Source organism: Gracilinanus agilis, chromosome 1 (genome assembly GCF_016433145.1).
Source record: "Gracilinanus agilis isolate LMUSP501 chromosome 1, AgileGrace, whole genome shotgun sequence".
Taxonomy (NCBI): domain Eukaryota; kingdom Metazoa; phylum Chordata; class Mammalia; order Didelphimorphia; family Didelphidae; genus Gracilinanus; species Gracilinanus agilis.
Genome location: NC_058130.1, coordinates 345,304,708 through 345,318,565, shown reverse-complemented (window position 1 = coordinate 345,318,565; position 13,858 = coordinate 345,304,708). Strand labels below are relative to the sequence as shown.

The window sequence follows — 13,858 nt, the reverse complement described above, 5'->3', positions numbered from 1 at the left end:
AGAGAAGAGACCCTAATGTGAAGACAGTTCATTTTGCATGAGTATGAACAGCCAACCTGGGGAAAGGGAAGTGTTCTCTCTCTCTAAGCTTGTGTGTGAATGGACACACAATGGACTTGAATAGCTGACTGGCAGAGTCCAGGAGGCTTTTTAAGACCAAGCAAAGAGAGTGAGTGTCCTTATTATCACAGTTCTTATTCTCCTCAAGGGGAACAGCTGAGAACTGGACAAAGGGCTTGTATGTGTATATGGAGCTTCAAAGAAAGAGATGGAAAAAGGAGAAAGGAAATTTCTAATTAAGGAAGTTTGAAGCTGAAACTGGAATGATAAAGCTAGGTGGGATAAGGGAATAAAGTTGTGCTTCCAAAGGGGAAAATCCTTCAGCTTCGAATGCCAGGTAGAAAGATTCAGCAAGTATGATTAGGTTATCTGAGCTGGAGATCTTGTCAGAGGCCTGTGTATGGTTGCGCTGAAGAGAAGTTTTCAGGGTAGAAAACTGAAGTAGTCCCCAGTTTCCTGTAAAGGTACAAGATAGCTTAAAGCTGCACCCGAGTTGATTAGTGGGGTTGTGATGCAGAGAGGAATACTGATCTGAGCTGATAGAGCAGCAAATAACTGAATCTGAATTAATCAGCAAGGTAGGAGGTGCCGCAGAGGTAAGCTTTGTTATAAACACAGAGCCTATTCGTTCTAAGATGCTTGGGAAGAGGTCCTAAGTAATAAGCAAATAGAGGTAGCCAGGGAGCCAGACAAATGAAAAGTAAAAACCCTTTTTGAAGACAAGTCGAAAATTGAAGACAAGTCGCAAGAGAAACGGCAAGGTACAGAGCAGTCTTAGGCAGATTGCCAAATTAAGCTGTGCCTGAAAAGAAAGCAAGATTAGAAATCTGAAGACAGAAACATGGGGCAGAAAGCATCAGCCCAGAGGAAGAAGTCCACAGTAGACATTGATCTACACAGGCGAGAAGTAAACCCAATTCCTGGGGATAGTCCTTTAGGGGCTAAATTGAAAGCTTGAAAAAATTCCCTTCAATATGAGCACCTTGATCCAGGAATGCTCATTGAATTTTGCTGTTTTCAAGTAGGGAGGTCTAGAGATTGACACACAGATCCATACCCTATGGCCAAAATTTGGATCCAGTGATTATATAGTTTGTGAGAACCTAAATACAACTGTTAATAAGAGAAAATTTAAAAATGATATGGAGATAGCATATGCTGCATTATGGCAGCCAGATGTAGAAACTTTGGTGATAAAAGAAAGAGCAGAAAGAAACAGAGCATTGGCTGTAACAATTACTGTAGCAAAGAAGGAAAAGGAATCACAGGAAGAGATAAAGAAGACTTGAGATCCATTAGTCTCTCTGATTCCTCCTGCTCCCCAAGTGCCACTTATTCTCTTCCTATGCCCCCTGTGCCAACACTGGCACCCCAAATAGAGGCAGAACCAATACCAGTGCCTCCTGTGGCACCTATAGTTCCATCAGCTCTCCCACTGCCAAAACTCCAAACAGCAGCAGAAGCAGCAGCTACTCATCTGCCAGACCTCTCTGAAAAGGTGAATAGAGAAGTTAAAAGGTTATTAGAGGAAAAGATGAATTTCTCTTTTGGAGGACATGCTAAGCAGTATCCACTCAGAGAAGTATCAATAGGACAGAGGCTAGGATATGTTAGCACCCCTCTCAGAGCCTCTGAGGTTTGGAACTTTAAAAGAGACATGAAAGTTCTGTTAGAAGAACCTGTGGGTGTTGCTGATCAAGTTGATGAATTTTTAGGACCAAATTTATATTCATGGCCAGAGATGATGGCAATTTTGAAGCAATTATTCACTGAAGAAGAAAGAGACCAGATTAGAGGAGTGTGGGACTGGGAACACCGAGAGGAGGAAAGAAGTCCCAATGGCAAGGCAAAATACCCTATAAGAGATCCCCACTGGGACATAACAATGAACCTGCCCATCAAACAAATATCTTCGAAAGATGATTATCCAAGGGATAAGGATAGCAGTTCCTCAAAGTCAGAATATGTATAAGATTTATGAGACAAAACAGAGAAAAGATGAGACTCCAACTGAGTTTATATATATATATTAAGAAAGGCAATTAGTAAATATTCTGGACTAGACCTGACTGAGCCTGGTGGACAAAATCTCTTAAAGAGCTACTTTGTCATAAATTTGTGGCCAAATATATGGAAGAAACTTAATAAGATAGAAGAATGGATAATGAAACTTCTTGAATTTTTCCAGCAAGCCCAGCTAGTATATACCAGGAGAGAAGAAGAAAATAGAAACAGAGCCAAAACCTTCATTAGGGCTCTCAGAGAGGAGAAAGGATGGAGTAAACGATTTGGAAGGCTTCCAGAGGCGATATGTGATATAGCTATGGAAAAATAGACCACTTGAAAGAGAACTGTTCTAAACAAGAGAGAGAGCAGGAGATTCTCTCTCTCACAGAGACTGAAGGCTCAAGGATACTGAAGTATGAGGCCATCTTGTTAGAGAAAGATGAACTAGTTCTGATATCAAATTACAATTTGGACCTTGAAAAGTTTTTGTGGGAAACTGGGGAAAAAAAAGTTTTTTGTGGGAAAGAAACTGTGGGAAAAAAAAAAGTTTTTTGTGGGAAAGAAAATCATGAAGAGCAAAAGGAAATAGAGATGGAAGTGATGGACCAGACTAAAGTGAGGAAGAATTTGCAAGAGTCTCCTCTACCTGGGAAAGTGAACTTATTGATAGATGGATCCTCAAGAGTCTTAGATGAAAAAGGAAGGAATAAATATGCTGTAACTAAGGAAAGAGAAGAGGGTCTAATGGATAGAGGCCACCCTCCAGAGGCCAAGTCAGCCCATACCTGTGAATTACATGTATTCAACCAGGCTTTGAAGATGCTAAAAGAGAGAGGCCTGATTTCTAGCAAAGGGAAAGAATTAGTTTATATGGAATTACTAAATCAAGTGCCAAAGAACTTGCTGAAGTCAGAAGACTTGGCAGAAGCCAGCCAACTTACTCAGTCAGTGACCAGAATTCTATCTGAGCACCTTGTGCCAAGATATGGACTCATCAAGAATACTGATTCTTAGAATAAGATTCATTTTACATCCAAGATGTTGCTAGGATTAGCAAGTGCTTAGATACTGACTGGGATTTGCGTATCTCATGGCATCCTCCTTCCTAGGCTGAAGGTGGGGAGAATGAATCAAGAGTTTAGAACACATCTAAATCTCTTATAATTAGAGAAATGCAAATCAAAACAACTCTGAGGTACCACCTTACACCAAGGAAATTGGCCAAAATGACAGCAAAGGAAAGTAATAAATGTTGGAGTGGATGTGGCAAAATTGGGACATTAATACATTGCTGGTGGAGTTGTGAACTGTAATGCAAGGGAGCTTGCTGCAATGCAGGGGGAAGAGTGGTGGATGGTTTAGGCCAGCCCAAGGGGCCGTTAGGCATGAATAGAAGTTGGTATGTGTAACGGGGGTCCTACACCTAAGCTGAATGACAGGCAGATGAAACTTTCTCACTAGTAAAGCCAAGACCCCTTTAAGATAAGGATTCTGTGCCTCTGCCCCTGGGAGATGGAAACAATTCTATTGGACAGTTGGTGTAGTCACCAGAAGGAGGCTGGCACCTCCTGAACCTAACTGTTTAATAAAGTTTGCCAACTGGATCTAATAGTCTGATCTGACTGCTGATGTTACTTGGCCTTTGGCAATGACTTCAAAGATCTTTAACCTTGAGGTTAAATGGATTTATAGGTAATAATTTGGATCAGGTAAAGGGGAATTGGAAAGTGGGTGAGGTAAGCTAAGATCTTGAATAAATAATTTCACTAAACTACTTTAGGAAATACAGAAAGGTCTTCTTAGGCGTAGTAGTATAAGAATGCCTTGAGGGCAATCTCAACTCTGATACTTTTGGTTGCTGACCCAGGGCTACCAAGCCCTGGGCCAGATGGTGATTGATGTCTTGATGGTAAAATTTGTCACTTGTTTATAATAATAAGGGTTGTTGGGTCTGCCAGTGAGCTGTTGAAATGGCTAGGTATGGTGGTTGTTTCCTAGAGAATCTACCCAGAACCACCTACCTAGAGAATCTACCCAGAACCACCCAGATCACCCTTTTCCTCCGCTAACCCTGAAGATCAGAGCCAGAAGTAAACCCCTTTTTTTATGCCCTCACTTCAACTGGCACCCGGCCTGGGTCCTCTGCCAGGTTCTGTGTTCTATACTGGCAACTGCCAGCTTGCAACCCATGAAAACATGGTTATAGGATTTCATCCATAACAGAATTGATCCAGCCATTCTGGATGGCAATTTGGAGCTCAAAGGGGCTTTAAAAGACTGTCTGCCTTTAGATCCAGCCATACAACTGCTGGGGTTATACCCCAAAGAGATAATAAGGAAAAAGACTTGTACAAAAATATTTACAGTCACACTCTTTGTGGTGGCAAAAAATTGGAAAAAGAGGGGATGTCCTTCGACTGGGGAATGACTGAACAAACTGTGGTATCTATTGGTGATGGAATACCATTATGCTGAAAGGAATAATGAACTGGAGGAATTCCATGTGAACTGGAACCTCCCAGGAATTGATGCAGAGTGAAAGGAGCAGAACCAGAAGAACCTTACACACAGAGATGGATACACTGCAGCAAAATCAATTGTAATGCGACTTCTCTACTAGCAGCAATACAATAATCCAGGACAATTCTGAGGGACTTCTGAGAAAGAACACTATCCACATCCAGAGAAAGAACTGTGGGAGCAGAAACACAGAAGAAAAACAACTGCTTGATCACATGGGTCAATGGGGACATGATTGGGAATGTAGACTCTAAGCAATCACCCTAATGCAAATATTGATAATATGGAAATAGGTCTTGATCAATGACATATGTAAAACCCAGTGGAATTACTTGTTGGCTATTGAAGGGAGAGGGGAGAAAGGGAAGGGAAAGAACATGAATCATGTAACCATGGAAAAATATTCTAAAGCAATTAAATAAAATTTTTCAAAAAATAAAAATTAATAAAATAAAAGAGCTTAGAAAACAGTTTACCAAGCTGATAGTGGAAACTCAGTCACCATGGACCAAATGTCTTCTTTTGGCCTCACTGAAGATAAGGACAAAGCATTGAGAGACAAGAGGCTGTACTCCTATGCCTGAAGACACAACTAACGTGAGAGAACAGCTGAATGGGGCTATTGGGACTCCTGTTTTCAGGATCATTGATGAAGCATGCTTTCAAAGTTTATGTTAACTGTTTGTTATCTGTTTTTGTTGTTTGTGACCCTGTATTGTCATGTGTGTACAAAAAGGAGAGTTAGGAAAAGAAACCTCAAAATGATTTTGAGACAAATCTGTTTCTCTGTCCCTCATCATTCAGGGGAAATGGGAGAGCAAACAGACCAGAGAATGTGTTTGAGAGATTAAAAAAGAAATGTGAATTTTTAGACCTCTTGAACTTTAAGAGTAAGAGAAAAAGAAACTTTGCCCTCAACTTTTAATAGAGAACAAAGGCAAAAAGATCTGTTCAATATCTTTCCTTGTCCCCTTTTTCGGCTAACCACCAAGGTGAGGTAAAAGGGGAGATTAGAACAAGAGAAGGGAAGTTTGATCCCACAATTTGATTGGATTTTATTAATTTTTAAGACTGATGTATACAATTTTGAAAAATCGCAAATGATTATGAAACGTATCTTATGGAATTGCATGAAATGACTGGAAGTGATTCAGTGTTGAAAATTGTCGATCAGTTGCATAAGATTCCAGGTAAGATTGATTCTGGACTTAACGATGAGAGAACTGTTAGTTCTCACTGAGATTAGAAATGAACAATGGTTAGAGATCTGAATGTTTGGACATACCTAAAATGTTTGTTAAACAGAATTTAAGAATTGACTGAATGTAATTAATAATCAGCCTGATGCAGAAGGAGATTTTTACTTTAAAGAAGCAGATGAGAAGCAAACTCCTGATAACTGCTGTGCTGGCTGCTTAAAGGTTTAATAAAATGAGTGTAAAGCAGTGATGGGCAAACTATGGCCCCCTGAAATGTTCTATCCAGGCAGTGGGACATTATTCCTAATCTGACAAATACAATGAGTAGAATACAATACAATGAAACTTCGAAAGAGTGGCCTTAGAAACAGACTGACAGATAAGCATTTCCTTTGGCCCCCTCTTTAAAAAGTATGCCCATCACTGGTGTAAAGTGTATAAGAATTTAGTACCAGCTTGTAAGAAGATGTAATGTAATATGGTGAAGATTCTGTATGACCTAAATTTTGGATGACAAAAGAGAATGTGAAACAGTAATGAATATTGGAAATTTGAAATGTATTAAGAGTTTGGAATATTACAAAAAGCATTTCTGAATTTGTAAACATTTGTTGGGATATGTGAACTGTTGTCAAAATATCTGCCTTGGGTTAAAAAACAATATTATTACTAAATGTAAGTATGAATTTAAATGTAATCTATTTGCCTGTAGAATGTAAATTTTGGGTAAACACAAAGGATTTAATTTGTACTATGAAGAAAACTAATTTCTGAGGTGAATTTGGATAAAACAATATGTAAAGATATGAAATGTAAATTATGTATGTGAATGATGCAACTGATAAGAAGAATGATAATCAGGGCTCTTCTGAGCCACTAATAGCAGGTGACAGAATACCTAGTCAAAATTAAGTTGAGTGATGGCAAAAGTAAGCCAAAGAAGGTAAGAGAGAGGCAAGGCTGCCCTTTGATCCATCCATACCACTGCTGGGGTTATACTCCAAAGAGATAATAAGGAAAAAGACTTGTGCAAAAATATTTATAGCCTCACTCTTTGTGGTGGCAAAAAACTGGAAAACAAGGGTATGCTCTTCAATTGGGGAATGGCTGAAAAAATTGTGGTATCTGTTGGTGATGGAATACTATTGTGCTGAAAGGAATAATGAACTGGAGGAATTCCATGTGAACTGGAATGACCTCCAGGAATTGATGCAGAGTGAAAGGAGCAGAACCAAGAGAACCTTATACCCAGAGATAGATACACTGTGGTAAAAATCGTATGTAATGGACTTCTCTACTAGCAGCAATGCAATGATCCTGAACAACTATGAAGAACCTATGAGAAAGAATGCTATTCACATTCAGAGGAAGAACTGTGGGAGTAGAAGCACAGAAGATAAACAACTGCCTGATCATATGGGAGGATGGGGATATAATTTGGGATATTGACTCAAAATGAGCACCCTAGTGAAAATATCAATAATATAGAAATAGCTCTTGATCAATGACACATTTTGTAAAACCCAGTAGAATTGTGCATCAGCTATGGGAGAGGGTGGGAAGAGGGGAGGGATAGAACATGAATCCTATAACCATGGAAAAATGTTCTAAATGAATTAATCAAATAAAGATCTTTAAAAAAAAAAGGTGAGAGAAGAACTGTGGCATAAGCATATGAAAGACATAAGATATTTTATGCATGGAGACTTTAATAGAATACAGGGTGTCTCTTTATGAGAGCCAGAAGACAGCCTTGTTATAGGACCAATGTATGTAGGCATGTGAAGGCATAAGAAGAGGAATAATGAATGTGATTCTGCTTGAAGCAGAAGTCTTGAGGGGGAAAAGTGAATGTTTAGAGATTGAGGAAGTTTAAGTGGATACAGTAAGAGAAAGTCTTTTGAAGACCATGGTAAGGCAAACACAACTAAGGTATAGAATAAAGAGATACAGAATTGGCATTTACTGTATGAAGAAGTTAAAAGAGAAGAGCATGTATTTTAGATAAATTTGAAGTAAGAATTTTTGAAACTGTTAGAGTAAGTAAGCAAGTAAGTAGGAAACTTGTTTGAAATTATGGGAAAAGAATGAGATTGGAACACTAAGAGAAAATATTTTCTCTCAAATGTAAGGAGTAGGATTTTTGCCAGTTAAGACAAAAGGGTTATGGGAATCAAACCTAATATTACTGTGAACTTGGAATTCAAGTATGATTGTCTGATAACTGATCCATCATTGATACTGTTGAGAAGAAGATATTCAAAGGACAAGTGAAAATCCTGATAGGAAGTCGAGAGGACACTCTCAGTCTGAAACTGAGATAGGATCCCTCTGACTTGGTAAGGCACACCGGATTCTGATGGTCCCTGAGTAAAAATGGTATGCACCAACGATAGCTCTGACCTTTACATGAAGTCAGACAGTATTCACCTACTTACTCATTCTGTGTCCTTGAAAGAACTATAAAGGACAGTTAAAGATCATTTTCCCTGCCTTTCTTTTGTGACAAATTCCGATGATCAGTGCAGGATACAAATTGTAAGATGTAAAGTTTCCATTTTTCAAATAAGCAAGCTGTCTAGTAGAAGAAGTTAGAATTGATTAAGTGATTATTTTATAATCTGTAATTGATTTTCCATAGAAATGAGTAGAAGTAGTTATGAGAAGCTAAACTTTATACTAAAGATTATGACCCAGGAATTTCTGTATCTCCTATAGAAACTGAGGTAGAAGAATTTATTTCACAAAATGTTTGCTTTGCAAAAGAATTTTTGTTAGGAGGACCCTGCTCCCCCCGCCCCCAGATTCTGCAAGCAACCTGGAACAGAAAGAGGAGTTTGTGTTATGATAGGAAGATCTTGCTGTACATCTATATACCTAATAATACATCCCCAGTTGGATCTGTCACAAGAGCACTTAGAGAGCTAAGTGTTCTCTCTCAGAAGAATCAAAGAGAAATTCAGGGGTAAATACTGCTCTATGGAGTAAGTAGTGGGATTCAATGTTTGATAGATGTTGGATATAGGTTGTTCCAGCCATAATTATTATTGTCTGTATTCTTATATTTATACCTTGTTTGGTACCCTGTCTTAATATTCTGATTCAGAGAACTGTAAAAAATATGCATGTTGTAGTTCAAAAACCCCACCCTGACCAGAGGGTTCCTAATATGACGATTTTAAGAAAGCAGAAAATGAAAGATGAGAATAAGAAGGATGCTGAAACAGACACAATGCTTTGGCTCTTTGGGAAAAAAGGCCCTTGAGAGGGAGAATAATGCAAACTTTGAAGTGAAAATTGGTAGGATTGTATGGGATGAAATTATTCCCTAATATACACTGAGTATATACACTTAGTATTAGTAATCATAGACTGGCAACTTCCTATAGAAAATTAGTGAAAGTTAGGTGCCCTTCACTAGGGAGATATCAATCTCTCCTTATGCAGAATAGAGAAATCCCCCTCCCCAAGCAGCTTCACATATATATTAATACATAAATATAAGCCTTTAATATACTCTTTTCAAATGTGGCTAAGAGACCCTCCCCTTCTTTTTTTTCCCATGGGAAGAAGTCTGGGTGTCCTAATTCCCATGAGAGAAATCTCAAAACTTACAAGTTATAATCTTGACTACATGTCCTAAATGTTGCAGCCTGAGAAATGCTGCAATCTGAAAAACCTTGAAGGTCTAAATTTTAACTTAACTGAGAATACTGCAAACTTAAGGAATGTTCCCATAGGCTGGGAAGCGTTGGGAAAACTTAAGGAGAATAGAACAAGATAAAGAAATATAACATACAAATGTTATTATGTAACACTCAGATGGTGGGAAAGAGGAGATAGCATCCCCACTGCCCTCCCACCCCTAAATAAAGCCATATGAGCTCTGCTAGCATTTTATCAAGTCACCTGTCTGCTCATTAGAGTGATTCATTGGGGAATGAGCCTTCCCAGAATTCCACTCCACACAGTTTAGAACCTTGGTTTCTAGACTTGCGGTCCTATGTTTAACTACTGCAATGTATTTGAGTTATACTCATTAAGTGTCAGCCATATGAAGAAATATCAAAAAGCAATCAAACTGTCAAAACTGTGAGAAAATGTTTCAAATAAATAGGCAAATATGACAAACAACTTTTTTAGAGGTACTCTTCCTAACTTAAGATGAAACTTTAAGGCATATGTTACTAAGGAAGAAGAGTCTCTTAGTAGAGTTCCCCAAGAACCTCACTAAAATACTACAAATAAATACCTATGAAATGTAACTTGTTACTTTAGGTCATCAAGCACTTGATTACAGCAAATGATCTCACAGTGTGAACTGAAGTAGTGAACCCTCTCCCATTGTACAACTATTAATCTAAACTCTATCAACAAATACTCACATGGATACATGACCATGACAATAACTGCTATTCACAATGACCCAAAAGAATAGCAAGAACTTGAAGGGCATTCTGAATTACCAAGAAAGCTCAAATTATATGCAAAAATGAGGTGCATTTCAACACATTCCGAGTCTCTGAAAACTTTTATACACTGTGAGAAAATAGAAAATTTACTACACTTTGTTTTAAACATTCTGAAGAAATGTCACATATCAAATTATTTCTTTAATATTATAACTCAAACCAAAAGCATTTCAGCCCTGAAGTTATAATAAACAGGAAACTTAAAAAGTATTACTTCTGAACAAGATGACTACATTTATAAACAAACAGTAAAATTTAATCTCAAAATAAAAGTATGTTTTATCATAAATTATTACCTATAAACAGGGTCAGTGCAATACCAATAAAATGTAAATCATGCAACCTAAAATTTCATCTTGCTAGAAGTATATCACTAAAAGTACGGCCATATTAAATGTACTATTAGTTAGGAAAAAGCTCTTCTAATCAACATGTTTTTTTAAAATCCTTATTGTCTTGTAAATGATACTAAGTATTGGTTCTAAGGCAGAAGAGTGAGTGGGAAGGCATAGGAAATTGGGGTTAAGTGATTTGCCCAGAGTCACACAGCTAAGACAGCCTAAGCCCATATTTGAATCCAGGACCTGACATCTCCAGGCAAAATTCTCTATGCATGAGACACCTAACTGCATGTGATATATGAAAATTTTAGTTGTAGCTTTCCCAAGTACTTGTTGAACATATATGACCTAATACCATGACCAATCAAATAAAGAACAGCATAGGATTACAAAAAAAAAAAAAAAAAAAAAAAAAAAAAAAAGAATGAGGCTATAAAATTAGAAGGAAAGAAGGTATGGGGGGGGGGGGGAAATGGAGGAAAAGGAGTAAAAAGAAGATGCATGTAGAAAATGAACAGATTAACTTCTTTTTATTCCTAATTATTTAATGTCTATTTAAAGGATTTCAGGAGATATATGTTCCTCATTCCTAAAGAGTTTCCAATTAAGTCCAATGAAAACTCTCAATACAATATATACAAGTATGAAATATTTATTTCTTCTAAACTATAAAGTAGTGTGATTAAATGAAGGCTATGAGTAACCATTCAGTTTTTCTACATCATAACTTTTTTCTTGCTTTCATCAAATTACAACTATATTAGAACTGAAAAAATAAAAATTTGAATGATTAGCATATTATACTGAAAAACTATATTCAAAATTAATACAAAGAAAACTTGGATAAAGTAAAGGATAGGGCTAAAGAGGGGTCTTTATCAATTATGTTTAAATACTCTATTATTGATCATTTTATGCATCACGTTGATAACTCTACTACTGATTTACTAGAAAATTTGTCGGGCCAATAAAAAAATACAGAATTATGAGAATCTGCCAAAAATGTTTCCACATGGAATCATGTTTTAAAGTGTTCTAGTTAGTCATTTCAACAGCCTCTATATTACAATCTACTTTACTTAAAAGGTAAATATTATAACTTTTATATTCACACTTACCCTGTATATAATTAGTTTTTATATACATTTGACATTCTATGAATCATAATAATTTATAAGAAACACTTACTGGGTAATTTTTTTGGAGGGATGGAAGGATGGGTTCAGGTAGGGCTATAAAAAAAAAAGTTTAAAGCTTCTGTGATTCACATAATTACATTAAAAAAGCAAGATTTTGTCATCTACACCAAAGGTGTGAGACTGATAAAGTCTATTGTAATTGTTTATGCTAAAATTCACCAGTTTTCATATTTTTTTTAATTCTTACCTTCTGTCTGAGAATCAATACTGTGTATTGGTACTAAGGCAGAAGTGTGGTAAGGGCTAGGCAATGGGGTTATGTGACTTGCCCAGGGTCACACAGCTGGGAAGTGTCTGAGGCCAAATTTGAACTCAGGACCTCCAGTCTCTAGGCGTGGTTCTCAATATACTGAGCCACCTAGGTGCCCCCTTTACATATATTTTGTGAAATTAATTTGGGTTTTTAAATTTCAATTTGAAAGTCACCTCCAACGGCAACTAAATATTTACTTATTAAAAGGTTATTTCTTATTCAAAGAATAAGTAATTCCATAAGTAAATGTAACTTGTCTTAGAATACCAACTCATTATGAGTAGATTTCTTTTCTTCTAAAAATTTGAAAGGATACATGTATATTGGTCAAAATAAGGCATAAAAAAACTTTAAGAGTGCTACAGTGTAGTATATTACAAATTCTGTATGAATTTCTAAAATCAACCATATGCACCATTATGCCACCAAAAATAATTTTAAATGTATACAACCCAAGTTCCTGAATGATATTGCCTCTTGATATTTAACTGGTGCTACAGAATAAAACCAAAATTAGCACAACAAAAATTATGCTAAAAGTATAAATTATCCATTGAAAAATCATCTTAAAAATTATTAACTTCAATAACAAATTTTAAAGACAGTGTTAGAGGAAGGTAAAAAAAGACATTTACCAAAAATGAGCTATAATAACTAAATAGAATTTCCTTCCAAGATAGCATTACATTTTAAAGTCAATCTTCAGCAGCTTTACCCAACTTCATCCTCATCAGAAGCACTGAAACTAATGTCACATCCTTGTGAAAGGCTGGCACCCAGTATTCCCAAGACAAAACAACTGACAAATTAAATATTTAAGCACTCTAAAGTCAAAGTTTTTGAATTTTCAAGATTTCCTTGATATCAATAAATTTCATATAAACTAGGGAATACAATATTCCAATTCTCAGTTATATATAACATAGCTCTTTATCAACGCAAAACCAAATAATCATAATATAACTTTGTAAATGTTGCTGATCCATTGTTTTAATCTGGCTTTGGGCAATATTTCTCTTAAAAAACAACTCCTAGAAAAGAAATTTACCTGTGATGGAATAATATATATAAAATTCTCTAGTATACTGCAGAAGATGTTTGACTTTAGTTTCCCTATATTCATATTTTGTGGATTTGTGAAAATATGAGAATTTGAAAGTCCTTTCTCATTTTCATGGGATAAATTTAGCAAGCAAAGACCAAATGTGTTCAGAATACATGACTGGGAAAAACTAGCAGAAAAAAAAATTATTTTCCAATTTTGTCAACTAATTTCTAATTTCCTTAGCATAACAGAAATAAGGGCATGTCTGTTTTTTGTTTTTGTTTTTTGAAGGGTGGGAGGCATGCAAAATGCTCAAGATTCTAGAGGGCCCTACAAATAAACTCAAGCCCATTCACTTCAGTTCTAAAAGTTTGTACATTAGTACCAAAAAACAAAAATAAAAACCATACCTAAAAATTATGGTTATACTATTGAAAAAATAATATAATTCAAGAAATCTTACTGGAAAATAACCTATATCTGTATATGAATCTTTTCTATACTGTTAAAATTAAATTTTATTAATAATATATCAACTAAAAAGGAGAAATTTAAAGAATTAAATTTTTTAAGGCATAGACTTCTTCCAAGGACAGACCAAGAGTTATACACATATATAAACTATATATATATATATATGTATAAGATGAATAGAAATTCTTTAAAAATCAAGAATGTCTCTGACTAGATATTAACCAAAACCCCAGGGAGAGAGAGAGAGAGAGAGAGAGAGAGAGAGAGAGAGAGAGAGAGAGAGAGAGT

General features: G+C 36.2%; 1 protein-coding gene across 1 annotated transcript in view; it reads right to left on the bottom strand.

Annotated features, from left to right (window-relative positions):
* The window catches only part of TENT2 (terminal nucleotidyltransferase 2), a 97,803-nt gene that overhangs the window by 38,700 nt on the left and 45,245 nt on the right, over positions 1 to 13,858 (bottom strand). The window contains exon 11 of the mRNA XM_044663291.1: positions 11,788 to 11,831. Coding sequence (XP_044519226.1) covers positions 11,788 to 11,831 — 44 coding nt within the window. The remainder of the gene's footprint in view (positions 1 to 11,787; positions 11,832 to 13,858) is intronic.